Source organism: Cygnus olor, chromosome 2, assembly GCF_009769625.2.
Source record: "Cygnus olor isolate bCygOlo1 chromosome 2, bCygOlo1.pri.v2, whole genome shotgun sequence".
In the NCBI taxonomy this organism is placed as follows: domain Eukaryota; kingdom Metazoa; phylum Chordata; class Aves; order Anseriformes; family Anatidae; genus Cygnus; species Cygnus olor.
In genome coordinates this window covers 138,779,334-138,793,994 of record NC_049170.1, presented here as the reverse complement: position 1 = coordinate 138,793,994, position 14,661 = coordinate 138,779,334, and the positions used below count along the sequence as shown (strand labels likewise).

The following is a 14,661-nucleotide window of genomic DNA, read 5'->3' as shown; positions in this document are numbered from 1 at the left end:
ACCAATGACTGCATTGTCCTTAGGTGTTTCTCATTAACTCCCAGAATAAACTTCTCCATGATTTTACTAGGCACTGAAGTGAGACTGACAGGCCTGTAATTACCAGGGTCTTCCTTCTTGCCCTTCTTGAAAATTGGAACAGTATTTGTCAGCTTCCAGTCAGATGGGACCTCTCCAGATTCCCAAGACCATTGAAAAATAATTTAGAGAGGTCTCGTGATGACATCAGCCAGCTCCTTCAGTACCCTGGGTTGAGTCCCATCAGTCCCATAAATTATCAGCCACTTGGAGCAGCAAATCCTGCACAAACTTGAGGTTGGCTGGGAGTTTATCGTTACTGCAGTCATAGTCTTCCAAATTGCCATGCAAATTTTCTCCCTACAATGGTGAACAGCATCTCTGTAGTCCTCCAGTGTCACCCAACCTTGCTTCCAGTGGCCATATACTTTTTTTTTCCACCTAATCTCTAGAAGAAAATCCCTGCTCAGCCAAGTTGGTCTTCTGCCCTGCTTGCTTGACTTTGACATTTTGGAATTGCCTTCTCCTGTGCTCTTAAGAAGTGGTACTTCAGAAGTGACCAGCACTGATGGACCCTAGTGTCTTTAAAAGCAGCTTTGCAGGGGGCTCTACTAACTATTTCCCCTAGCAGCCTGAAGTCTGCTCTCTTCATATCCAGGGTTGAAATTTTGGTGGCAGTTTTCTTCCTATCACCAAAGACTTTAAACTCAACTACTTTGTGGTCACTATGGCCAAGATGGCCACCAATTGCCATTTCACCTATGAGATCCTCTCTGTTGAGAAGGAACAAAGGTACCAGGAGGGTCCCTTTCCTAGTTGGCTCCCTTAGTACCTGTACCAAGAAGTTATCATCAGGGTGTTTTAGGAATCCCCTGGACCTGTTTGTGTCAGCTATGTGGAAGTCACTCATAAGGACGAGGTTGGCTGGTCTCTTAAATATATCTTTAGTCTTGTAAACATTAAATGGCACATATGTTGCTATTTTTAACTGTAGTTTTTGAGGGGAAACACATTGGACTGTTCTTTGAAGATTATTCTTCACTGTTTTAACTCTTCATGATACCAGACTTCTGCCTTTAAACTGGCTCACCCAATAGAGGTATATTCTTTAGAAATACTCAGACAAAAGTGTTTTTTTTTCCCCCCAATTTAAAGACTGTTATGGAATGAAGTGACACTTAAAGAATGCCTATTGGAGCCATAAACTTGATTGCTGTTTAAAAATCCTGTCCATTGGCATTTAATGTAGTATCTTAAGCTTTTGCATGTTTTATATCATCCCATTTTATTTTTACAGTTCTTACATAACGCAGTAAACAAAACAACAGCATGTTTTTGTGATGCCTTCTATAGATCTTTATCTGTGCGTAAAGAACATCACGAATTAGAAATTCCAGGCTACTGTATGATCACAACAGGAAATCCTCATTGGAAGAGGGAGGCAGAAGTGGGTTTCAGATCTGTAGATGCATTGTCAGTGGATGAACTTCAATCTCTGGGTTTTTTTGCTACAGCTAAGTTGAAGCAGTGCATCTCACAAAACAACTACAGAGCATGGGTGTTTGGAATTACAGATGTCAAAGGGAGCTGTTATTAATCAGTTTTATTCAAGAAATTGCTTTCAGTATACCAACACAAAGTTGACGCTTGGCTAAATCGTCTGGAGGAACAAATGCCTGAGATGAAAGGGTGTTCATTTGCAACAGGAAAAGTCACAATTTGCAATTTAAGCATCAATGACACGAGGGACTATTAAGGGTTTTAGTGAGGATGAAGCTGCATCTACCTTTATGCTGTATTTCTCCTTTCATACGTGAATACTTAAGCCTGCCCTCATTTTGCAAAGGTGTGTGAAACTACTTGTACTAGTAGCCGAGAATCCCTCATTTGTTGCTCCTGTGAGTGCATGTGTGGTGCAAGAGCAGGCAATGTGTTAAATTTGTGCCTCTGTGTTTGAAGGACAGTTTGGAACATGAGCACATTAGTCTTCTGTAGAAAGTAGCTTATGGGAGTAGTACTTTATTGCTCCTTTCTTGCAAAACCAGTAGGGTTGTACTTGGCTGTCGTAGAGCATTTCTTAAAAAATTTTGAAATTGGTGAGATCTTAATGTTATGTTATAAAAAGCCATACCAGAAGATATTTTCCTGTTATCGTGAGGTTGAGAACTTCTCCCTTTCCAAGATTTCCAAAGCCTTATTTACTTTCCCTGCCACGGCGTTACGTGGTCAGCAATAGCATTTCCGTAAGGCAGCATGATCAAAAAGAGTTACAGAAGGGAATGAACTAGATGTAAGTGATGTTAGATTTCTCCATCAAACTGTTTAGGAGACGTTAATGAAGGAATAGGGAGCAGTTATGTGCTGAGCTTTGTGAGTTAACGTCTATAAATGACATCTGTGCTTTTGGAAAAGTTCAAATTATAAGGTGTTTTGTGCTGTGGTAAGTTGTGTCTTGTGGTAGTCTGTGGCACGAGGAGAATGTGAGGAACTGCTGGAATCTTGATTTGTGGTAGGGTTTTAGGCATGGCAGGAAGCCAAAACCATGTTTTTTCTGTCATCTGTAAGTGCTTTTGAGGAAATGTTGAGGACAGTGGTGAACTTATATTTTTAGGAATTATGCTGTGTGTGGCTTTTTTTTAATCCCTTCACTGCTGCCTGTATTAGTCGCTTCTGTATGTTGATAGAGCTTATACTGGGCTGTACGAGTGGTGCAGAGCTTGGAATAAATGCTGCTCAAACTCAGACTATTGATGTTCATAACCGTGTACCGCAGCTCCTTTCAAGTCCTTTGATTTCACAACTTCACTTTTCATGCAGCGTATCTTCTTCGTATGGGCTCATTGTTACTGGAATAATACAGGCATTGTGTTCTCCCGCTGTACAGAATGAAATATCTTTTCCTTCTCCTGTCAGCACAAGCATGCAGATGCTGCGTTGGGTTGGGCAGCGGGAGGAGAATCGGCCAGGGCTCCACACGGCGCTCGTAAGGCTTTTGTGGTTCCGTACGGCTCTGCTCATGATTAGCATTATAAGGTTTGTCTTCATTTCTTTCTGTCATAAATCATCTGCCAAGTCTTCTCAGCAAAGTCATCTTTGAACGTCACTAAAACGGCAATCCAGAATCCCTATATAAGGAAGAGAATGGCTTTTAAAACTAGCTTCGTGCACTTAAATCTAGGGAGAGTAATTGATTGCTCTTCTAAAGAAAACGGCGGAAATTCAGTCAGGACTTAGCGAAGTTGCCAGTTATTTCAGGACAGTCTGCTATTTCTGAGAGGCTGCTTATGAGATTGCGTTACGCAAAGAGAGCTATAGGACCTAGCCATCTGCTTCTGGAGAGCATGGGAGAACCTTTGTTTATTAAAAAAAAAAAAAAAGACCGGTTCATCATCACCAGAGCTTCCATTACTTGATTTCATACATCTGTTGGAGCTGGCAGAAATGTTGTGTAATACACATTCTTTCCTCTCCAGAGAGAGGGAGGAGGAGGCTTATAGTCATAGATTTGGCTGTGTTACTGTGTTTACTTCCTATTTTTTTACACGTATTTAGTTTTATTTAAAACAAAACAGAAAACCACCTTTACGCTTGAAATAAATGTTTTGATTTCTGTTCCTTCATGGATTCTCCTGGCGGAAGAAGACTGGTGCTTTCCACTAGTCTGGTAGTATCTGTGTGAATATGCAAATGTTATAGTTATAATAATGCTTTTAAGGTTATTCTTGCACTTCTAGACCTACAAACTGAATTTATGATCAGCTGTAGGCTTATAGGATTTGTGTTTCTGTAGTACATTTCAGACACTATCTATGAACTGCAAACAGTATCTATGATTCTATGTCAAGATCCTAGACAGAAGACCATTCACTTCTGTCATTGTTGAGCAATTTTTTTGTTTCACTTTTTTTTTTTTTAAAGATAAGGGGATGTTTTAGTTCACTGAAAGAGAAACAGTGGCAGTAAAACCACTGAATCGTGTTGTGGGGGAACAGAAGCAGGTGAAGCATCCAAGATGTTCCCTCTGAGATGGAGACTCCCAGGGAAGCTGTGGGGTCTCCTCCTTGGAGCCCTTCGGAAGCCGCCTGGGCGTGGTGCTGGGCACCCTGCTCTGGGTGTCCCTGCTTGGGCGCGGGTGGCACCGGGTGGCTCCAGAGGGCCCTGCTGGCCTCAGCCACTCTGGGATTCTTCTTGGCTAGGTTTTAGGCTGAGAGTGTTCCCTCAGGAGGGAAGAGTGTGTTCCTGAAATTGGCTTTATTTTAGACAGACCCTGGGAATAAAACTAAGACTTTTTGCATGGTGTTCCACAGCGGTAAGATTTTCCATTATTTAAAAGAAAAAAAAAGTAATAATTCAACACTTGGAAAAAACAGAATATAGTATCTCTAATTTTTCCTTAAAAAAAATCTTTTGACCTGAAACATGAGACATCTTTTAAACAAAACCAGGAGATGGTAGTGGTTGTGGTGGTGGTTTTTCTTTTAAATTCTTACACTTGATGTAGGTAATGCATCCATGGGGTACCGCTGTACCAGGTGGTAGCGTAAATGCCGTCGTGCTGACTTCTCTGCCTGCTGGCTCCTAGTCTTGACCCAGTCATGACAGAGGTGAGGCCTCAGATGTGCAGCACATGATATTCAGTTTCTGACTTTATCGCACCATGGTAAAATCCATGGTAAAATTGTGGAAATCCAGTGTACTCCGTGCAGGGGGGGAGGTAAGCTGGGAAATGCTGAGGAGAAAAATGGTGCCAGCATTCGTTGCATCCAGCCACGCGCCACTGATGTCTCGTGAGAAATGTCTTCTCTTTCTTCTGTCACAAGTGGTTGACTAAGAATTCTTCTTGTACAATTAAGCTGGCAAAAAATGGGAATATTTACATGTTTGGGGCAACCTGGTGTTTTTGGTTGGAGATGGTGTGCTGCACCATCTGTGTGTGTGGAGATGGTTGTATCAGTCTCCTCTATCAGAGGAAAATGGGAGAACACCTTTCTTTCTCCTTTGAGCCAGTCATTTAAACAATAGGCACCCCTCTGTCTTAAAGAGAATAACTGAACCCTACTATGTGATAGGAATCTCTTTTTTTGTTGATGTTTTTGCTCTTTACTTTTTTAAATGTCATGAAAAATTCAAATGTCATCATCTTAACTCTAGTCTTTGCTTGAATTGCAGTATGGAATTGGAATGGCAAAGCAGTGTTGCCTGTCACTCACTCTCCAGCTCTGCTTTCTGAAATATTCAAGTGCTTTACATATAAAAATATGTATCTGCTTACTGCTCTGCAAACCCTTAGGATATGAGAATACCCTGAGTTGTTTAGCCACAGTGACTTGATTTCTGCTGGTTGTCTAAACGCATTCAAAACATACAGAGAACTCCTTAGTTTCTTTTAACTAACCATATAGGCTCGGTACGTTATCTGATCACGTGTGGAAACTGTAAAGTAGAGGAAACAAAAGTTTCCAATGCTCTCAGCTTGTTAGGGTGTTGTATGTAAGAACTGGTTATACATTTACTTGTCACCTTGGATTATGGTGGTTCTTGTGCGCACATCCTCAGGGAGCGGGGGGGTGAGGTTGCCGTTCTCAGCACCACTTAAGAACAACAAAGATGTTCCTTGCCCCTGGGGAAATTTCGGACTTGTTAAGATGAGAAGGATGTAATGGATAGAAAAAAGAAGACAGAAAGAAATACCGGGTCAAAAGTATGAGAAGAAGATGGTAGTAATAGGAATAACAGGTCATTAGAGTGCTGTGATGCTTCAGAACCAGAAGTGATGGATGTGATTCTAATCTATTTTTTCTTTTCTCTTAATAAAGGGAATTCCTGTGAAGAATTTGCTGCAAGCAAAGATGTGTGAATTTTCCGCGTGAAGACTCTCAAACTGGATTACATAATAATATGACTTAAGCATGTATCCTCTGGCTCTCTTATTTTGATCCTTAAAAATGAGTAGGGTTGTATGTGAAATTTAACCCATTTTTGATGAGTGATCTAGACATGAGTTTACATCGGCAAATGGGCTCTGATCGGGACCTCCAGTCTTCTGCTTCTTCTGCGAGTTTGCCTTCGGTTAAAAAGGCACCAAAGAAAAGAAGAATTTCCTTGGGCTCTCTTTTTCGGAGAAAAAAGGACACAAAACGCAAGTCTAGGGATTTAAATGGAGGTGTTGATGGAATTGCGAGTATTGAAAGCATTCATTCAGAAATGTGTACAGACAAGAACTCTATTTTCTCCACGTGTACCTCTTCTGATAATGGAACAACCTCTAGTGGCAAACCAAGCGGAGACTTCATGGAATGCCCCTTGTGCCTTTTGCGGCACTCCAAGGACAGGTTCCCAGAGATAATGACTTGTCACCATAGGTCTTGTGTGGATTGCTTGCGTCAGTATCTCCGGATAGAAATCTCTGAGAGTAGAGTTAATATTAGCTGTCCAGAATGCTCAGAACGATTTAATCCTCATGATATCCGTTTGATACTAAACGACGACATCTTGATGGAAAAATATGAAGAGTTCATGCTTAGGCGATGGCTAGTTGCGGATCCTGATTGTAGGTGGTGCCCAGCTCCAGATTGCGGGTAGGTTTTTTTTTTTTCCTTCCATATCTGCAAAAGTGAGAGCATAAATAGATAACATGCCTAGCACCATGCTTTTTGAAAAGTTAATTACTTTACCTTAGTATTTTGTTACGTGTTGTATGAGTGGGTAGCAAAGAGAATTCTCATTAAAAACAAACAAAAAAACCTTTCCCCGTAGTTTTTCCTCAGGGAGGATTTTCTTATTCTGCACAGAGAGAATGTCAGTAAATTAATGAAATTTATTGGTAGGTGGTTGCTATGTATCTACTGCAGGGAAAAGCTTCAAATGTTGCCCTGGTAAAGCAAGAAATAAAAAAAAAAGTTGAAAATTAGTTTACTGTACTTCTAGCTTAGTCCATTTATTTGGACTTCTCATGGAAGAGAAAGCAGATATCTTTTTTTTTTTTTTAACAATGAAATATGATTGAAGATTTTCTTCTTATAAAAAGCCCTCTCCGGCTTGAGATATCTTCTGTCTTCTGGCTGGCTGACACACCACTTGTTGCCTGTCAACAGAGTTCTGATGTAAGATAATAATCAGTTTGTTCCTGCTTATTATCTGAAGAACGTAGTGTTTTAACATTGCTTTAATATTTAAACAGCTCTGAAATCATTCTGAATTCTGACATGAGTAGGCTGAATACGACACCGCGGCTCATCACGATTTTCTACCGTTGGTGTCTCATAATGCCATTTGTTCAGCAAGTTGTTTTTTTAGAGGTTTTGTTTTGCATCACTATGATGCCTAAAGGTTATAGCCATGACTGCAGTCCAGATGTGCAGCGCACGGTAAAAACTCCTAGAGAATATCTCTATTTTTGGGTATCACAGATGAACAATAAGTAGAGAGAAAGGGAGGAATGTTGGAAGAGTACAAGCTAAATAGGACAGGCAATTATGTAGAGTAAGCAACCTGAACATTAATATCAGAATATTTAATGTTCAGGAGGTTTTTCAAATTTGAACAGTGTATTAAGAAACATTTTAGATGAAATACAATTTTGCTTTCATAATTTAAATGACGTAGAACTTGCTAATGTGGATCAAAAGCAGGGACTGGAAATATGACAGCTTCTTGGGTCCTCTGGTCTGACATGGATGGCACTGCTGTGGTTAGTTTGAGCAGAGGAGGAAGAATGACTTGGGAGGTTTGGTTGCATGAGTTTGTTACAAAGTCACGTGGACGAAATCAGCAGAGCTTTACTACTAATGAAAGCAAACCATGGAAAGCATTATTTGATAAGCCTTTGGTTGCTTTGCTCGGGATTCCCTGAGTTTTGGTGTTCTTGAACAAACCAATGTTCCTCAGGGTGTGTAGAAGCATATAAGAACGTGGCCACGTCTTCTGTTAAACCATGTTTCAGTGATTCAGATAGTCTTAGTGAAGTGCTGGAAAAGAAAGGCACGGATATGTTTAATGGAGGATTTTTACTTTGCTTTTTTTTTTTTGGTGCACTTCATTTTTCTCATCCGTTTAAAGGAAATCTTAAGCATCTGTAAATGGTCAGAAAATGTAATGGTAATTCCTGTTGATAATATCATTACAAAATTACGGATTGGGTCTTCAAAGTGAAGCTAAAGCTCTGTGCAATCATGTGGGACCATAGCCATGTATTAGTACGTAGCAAAATATTTAAATCTTTGCTCCAGAGCTGCCTCCTGCCTGCTCCTTTCTCTGACCAAGGGTGGAGTCCCACAGCAAACACAGTGTATTGCCATGATGTCAAACTCTGACAGTTTTTTGAGAGGAACAAATCGATGTGTTATATGGGTGTCCTTAACTGTACCTTTGGAAACACGTGGTAGGGAAATGCTTTACGTGGGATTCAGGTTTTAGTGCATAGATCCTCACCGAGTTCTCATTGCTAGTTAAAACCCAGGTGAAGTTGGTTAATTCGATACTGCTTGGGATCATTTATTGTTGCCATCCTAAAGAAACCACCAGGTGTGACCATGTTTTGCCTTGCTCCCTTCCTCCTCCTGGTTGCTTTTGAAACCTTTAGCACTTGGAGATACGCTTGGCAGAGGGAGGTGGAGCTTTCAGCGTAATTTAATTTACTAAGTTTGGTGGAAAAAACACACAATACTTGAGCAGAGGAGAGAGAGATCCCCAATAACACCTCCAGCGAGGGAAAGGACCGCGTGTGAATCCTACGGGTACCTTCTCCAGCCTGGCCCCGGGCAGCAGCACAGCAAATGGTTCGCAGATGTGCTCCCGCCCGGCAGGGCAGCTGCCAGAAGGCACCCGGCGGAGATGGGAAGGAGAAGCAGCGTCGGAAGTAACGGGGATTTTTATGGTGTAGTGAAGAGAGAGAGGGTGGAGGGAGGAGCTGGACAGGCATGAGATTTAGGGAAGCGAACACGATCCAGCTTTTCACTGAGTAGCTTAGTTAGCAAAGGTGGTTTAAAGACCCCATACCATGTACAGCAGGCACAGACTTCAGCAGACAACTGCTTTACCAGCGATGTGGTGCAACAGCAGTCACGCTTTTCTAATTGCTTTGGCAACTGTACTCAGCTCGCCAGTTAAAACTGGGGGCTTCTTTCTTTTCTGATCAGTTCTTGATGTGTATTACTGGTGGGTTGTGTTAAGGTTGTAGCTGACCTGATTTTAGGACGTATCAAAATTTTCCTGAAGAAGCTGGATGGCTCACATTTACTAAACTTGCGATTAATCCCAAGGCAGGAGAGGTGCAAGAGCTTCAGGTGCAGGGAACGGAGTAGCATCCTTTGCTAAAGTCAAGCATTTCAGTAGGGATGATTTACTGCACAAGTAGGTAAGAGAACGAACCGAGTGGATGCTGTGTGACAGTGCTTCTGCGCAGCATTGACAAAACATCTGGCATGGTACTCGCTGTGGGGAGGGAAAGGAGGGAAGCTAGAGGGTAAGATTAGGTAAATTAGGCTAGATTAGGTAAAAGTCTCTGGACCAGCTGCAGCCTACCTGCGATAGCTTGCCAGGGGACATCAGCAAATAGTTGATGTGTCCAATGGGTAAGGAAACCTCTTGGGCTTTCTTCCAGCCAAATTTTTTGAGGGTTCTGTTTCAACATTGAATTGTCAAATGTCGTTTTTATAAGCCTTAGTGAATCAGTATTCCAAAAGTGGTCCGTCATTTATTCTGCCTGAATTATTTAGGGGTTTTTGCGCTGAGATTTTATTGCTGACATTATTAGAAGAGAGCTGCAGTTCTTAGATTTTTATCTTTGTCAAGCAAAACGTAGATTTCGCAAAAGAGTGCGCATTTTTTGTTCCTGTTCTGCTCCCACCATATATCATTTCTGCAATTAGTTGTCCTTTTCCTGTGTTTTTTTTTAAACTTGCTGTTACCCTGAGTTCAGTTATTTGTCCCTTCTCTCCTCTCAGCCTAACCAGAACTTCGAGAATTCACACGCCCTGTAAAATGAACGCAGATTAAACCCGTAATCTTGTACAGTTTGACCAAACACTTGTCCTGGTCTAAAAGGTTACTTCCAGAGGTCTGCCAATACATCGGTCCCCAACAGGGAGTGCTTTCAGGGATGTGCCCAGCCCCTGTTAGGCGTGGGAGGCGGGAGATGAATTGGTACTTCACTCGGCAGCCTGAGCTTGAGATGCTTCGATATAACATGAATGAATCGTGGATGTGTCCCTTTGTGCTGAAGAAGCGTTTGGACCAGAGTCGCTTTGTGTACACGCAGAGTAATTAGCTCTTCAGTCGCTCCAAGTGAGGCAAATTGAGCTGATTAACTTGGCAACCGTATAGAAGATTCCAGCAATTACTGAAACAAGTTTTTGCTTGGAAAGTAAATTGTTTGAAAACAGGCGAGCGTATGTAATTTTGTGTAGCTGCATCATCTGTAAGTGAAAGGTTGAAAACTCCCGTTTGTTTTGCATAGCTTTTAAAGAGGAGCAACCTCCAACGTGCTGGTTTAAAACATTAATAAAATGATATCACATTAACTTTATGGAGCTTCAGATCTATCAACTCTGAAATTAAAATAGCTAAGTTTCAGCTAAACATCTGTGTGGAAATATTTTTTAGTATCATTACTGAATATTTTACGTGAATTTCATGCAACTACTATAAATGGGGCGAGGTGTGTTGAAAATTAACGATTTACGCTTAAAATAAAGCTATTTTCATTTGAACAGCCACAAACTTTGGCTCTGCTGTACTTACAGATCTGAAATCTGTGCAGGGCAGCTGTTTGTATGAATAAAACTACACATCTGTTCTAGGTGTTCATAGCAGTGGGCATAGTATTTCTTTTTCTATTTAAAATAAAGCTATTGCATAAAATCATTGAAAACATTACAGTGGGTAGGAATTAAAGGTGCGTGTATATGTATATGAGTATACGTGTATGTATATGCATATATGTATATTCAGCATTAATATTCATTGTAATACACGTGTTTTTTATCATATGAACTTCAGAATTTAAAGCTGATGGAGGAATTAGTTTCAGCTGTGATTTGTGGCAACAACAGCAACAACAGTATCATTGGATAGAATTGGTTATGTGGTGTTTGATCACAAAATAGCACAACAGTTTTGTAAGCCTCAACATTTGGGGAGCTTTTTGGACTACAGTATTGTCAGAGTAAAGGTGGTAGTGATAGCCCAAACTCCTGTCTACTTCTGCATATGTAGTTTGAAATTTCAATTTTAAAAATTGGGGTGTTTTTAAAAAAAAAATTGTGCTAACAATTTAGAAAGCCAAATCCTTACGTTATAATTCCTCTGTTTTGATATTTTAACGTGCAAAGAGTAAGCAAACATCTATTTAATGTAGACAGCAGCGTTCATGGTAGAAGATAACCAGTAAAGTACCAGACTTTCAGGCAATATCAAGTCAGGTGCCTTTTGAGGAGCAGATCACACTATAGATCATAGAAATCTTAGAATCATGGATTGTGCAGCAGGGATCATCCTAGATTAAAGAGATGGTCAAATTTAGACATGCCTGTAGTGAATGGGACACTTCTGAAGCAGTAACTTTTTCCAAGGTACTTAGACACCTTTTTTTTTTTTCTTCCTGCTCTTCTAAACTGTTGTTCTTTTGTGACTTTAAACCTCTCAGCCTTAAATACAGTGTGTTTCAGTCCTGCTTGAAGCCATTAAGGCTGGGGAGAGCAAATTGTTGCCTTGATTATAGTATTCCTGTGCAGTCTGGGTCTAACACCATAGCCATAGACCCGTGGAAGAAAAAGGTGGTAAGGAATTTGTGCTGGCCACATAATGTCACCTCCTGATCTCTACTGCATTCATACCTCTTCTGTAGCTCTTTTTAGCTTTAGTCTATAACTAAAACTGATTTTATTAACAAAATTTTCTCTTGTACCCCCCCCCCCCCCCCTTGATAATTCAAGATACGCTGTGATCGCGTTTGGATGCGCCAGCTGTCCCAAACTTACATGTGGACGAGAAGGCTGCGGGACTGAGTTTTGCTATCACTGTAAGCAGATTTGGCACCCAAACCAGACCTGCGATGCGGCTCGCCAGGAGAGAGCTCAAAGTCTGCGCCTGAGAACAATTCGTTCTTCGTCTATCAGTTACAGCCAGGAATCTGGAGCAGCAGGTATTTATGATCAGGATACTGGGCCTGTAAAATATCTTTCTGCTACGTTTGCACAGTTAACTTTGAAAAGGAAAGAACTGAATGGTAGCTTGGTAGATGCTAACCCCTTTGTGTTTCAGAAACATAAAATATGCAATTTTAGGATTCATGTCAAATTTTTGATGTTAATATTTCAAGTACTCTGTGACCAGAGCACCTGACTTTGACCCTAGAGGCATGTCAGCATTTTAAATTCTTACTTTATAGCTGAGAAATGGAAACTCTTAGGAGCTTGGTGCAAAGCATTCTCTGTGTTTGACAGGCTGACTTCATTAGCTCTATCCCTTACACTCTGGGAACATGCATTTTCTACACTGTAGGTGAAATTTCACAAGGATACTACTACTAATAAATGCTTTTAAAATAAAACCCCACAACACTAATTTTCTGCTTCCAGAAGAGACTGTTAGGCTGAGGCCAGCTCTGTTAGGCTGAGGCCAGCTCTGATGTTTGACACCTATGTTTGTTATTTTTTTCCTTATGAGTAGGCTACTCCCTGTTCACAGGGAGTTACCTAGTTTGTTTTTCAATAAAATGCTCATTTTTCTTGGCTATCAGAAACAAAGCAATTCCAGCTTCTGAAAATCGTGACTTCTTCATAACTTAGAAAAAAAAAGGGGGGTGGGGGGGGGGGAAGATAAACTCTTCAGAGCAATATGTTGCAGCGTGAGAGCCCAGTTTGCTATGGATGAGATTTGGCCTCACGTTTCACCACACTCTGATTTATTTGGCAGCTTTTGTCTGGCTGAGCAAACAAAGTACATGTTTTGGGGAAAGAGCTTCTTGCAACTTGAATGTAGTTAGAGCTGTCATTCTCCAATCCAGCCTTAGCCTTGGGAGTCTTTAATTTGTTGTTTGTGCTGCCTTGTTTTAAATGAGGCGCACCGTCTTGCCTTAAATTGGCATATTGCTCTGGTGTTCAAATGAATTTTAAAATAAACTTTAAATAAATTAGTATGCTGTCTCCTTTCCTTTCCCTTTCAGTCCCTGCTAGCTTGAACACCAGTAGCTCTGCCACATCCATGCTCAGTTTAGTTGTGTCTCTTCCCATCTGGGAATAGCTAGTGCATCCTTTCAGCTGCTCACTGTCCAGCTGCACTGGAGTTGCTAGAGTTGATTTCTGCCAGTTCCTCACCTCTTTGGATATTCCTTACACCAGGTATAAGCTGCATCCCTCTTCTCCTTTTATCCCCACTAGTAGCACAAAGGTAGGAAACCGGAACTTCTGCATGAGGAGCTGCAAGTTAACTTCAGCTGCTGTGTATAAATAGCTTGGCTCAGAGCGGACATGCTAACCAGTGATGTAAAGGAACGAAGACCACAACTGTGATTGTGTCAGCATACAAGTATTTCACTGTTGCGCAATGCCCCCTTGTTTGCTAGTGATAGGGCTAGCTGCTTGACTACAATTTTTAAATATTTGTCTTAGGAACAAGGAGAGCCTCTGGAATTTTCTTATTTCTACAACAGTTTTTTTTTCTAGGCAATAAGTATTTCTCTTCTGTGAAGAGAAATCAAGAAGAGAGTGGTGATGCCAAAGAAATGTAGAAGGGGAGATGGAAGTATGATAAGAAATAACATAGTGGAGTCAAGCAAAATATTCATAACAGCATGAAATGTAAAAAAGGATTATATTTAAAGAGTGTGCTGTCAGTCCTGTATTAACATAAAAGTTTAATGTCTGACTCTAATGTGTATATATTGCATTAAGCTTAGAAAATCCTTGAACAGTGTGTGCATTAACTATTCAGTTACTCAAATGTGATCTAATACACCTTGTTTTGATTAGTATCACTTGGTCCATGGTTTACAAATAGTTATCAAAGAAGTCACTGCAAAACCATGATTTGTAAAGAAAACTTACAATAAACTTTTTCCGTTTTTCAGATGATGGTTCGATCAGCTTTCCCAAATATCTGTATTTTGATTAAATCTGTTTGCCTAAAGAACTGATGCAATCTTAATATTCATTTTTAAACAGCTGATGACATAAAGCCATGCCCACGCTGTGCTGCTTATATAATAAAAATGAATGATGGAAGCTGCAATCATATGACTTGTGCTGTCTGTGGCTGTGAGTTCTGCTGGCTGTGTATGAAAGAGATCTCAGATTTACACTATTTAAGGTACATCCAAAAAAAAAAGATCTGTATGGTTGGTAACTTATTTTTTTAAAGTACATAGAAGTAGATTCCTAAGTGTTATAAGTCTGGCTTTCTTCCTGTTGGAGTAGAGAATCAAAGTTGAAGTATCTGTCTGAGAATTAAGTTAGTTTCAATGCAAGTACTTAAATTAGTACATTGTTGTTTTATTATAAAATATTTTTTGTGCATGCAATGTGTACAACAAATGAAGTGTTTTAGATGGACATAACCACTGTTTTTACTGACATCTTAATACTGCTGAATTGTGTTTACATAAAGTAACACAAGAACTCTGATTATGTTGTGTTATGTGTGAAC

General features: G+C 40.4%; 1 protein-coding gene across 5 annotated transcripts in view; it reads left to right on the top strand.

Moving 5' to 3' along the window:
- The window catches only part of RNF19A (ring finger protein 19A, RBR E3 ubiquitin protein ligase), a 58,675-nt gene that overhangs the window by 33,013 nt on the left and 11,001 nt on the right, over positions 1–14,661 (top strand). For all 5 annotated transcript variants that reach the window (XM_040548626.1, XM_040548624.1, XM_040548621.1 and 2 more), the window contains 3 exons: positions 5,835–6,596; positions 11,952–12,160; positions 14,181–14,325. In XM_040548626.1, coding sequence (XP_040404560.1) covers positions 6,001–6,596; positions 11,952–12,160; positions 14,181–14,325 — 950 coding nt within the window. In that variant the 5' untranslated portion in view covers positions 5,835–6,000. The remainder of the gene's footprint in view (positions 1–5,834; positions 6,597–11,951; positions 12,161–14,180; positions 14,326–14,661) is intronic.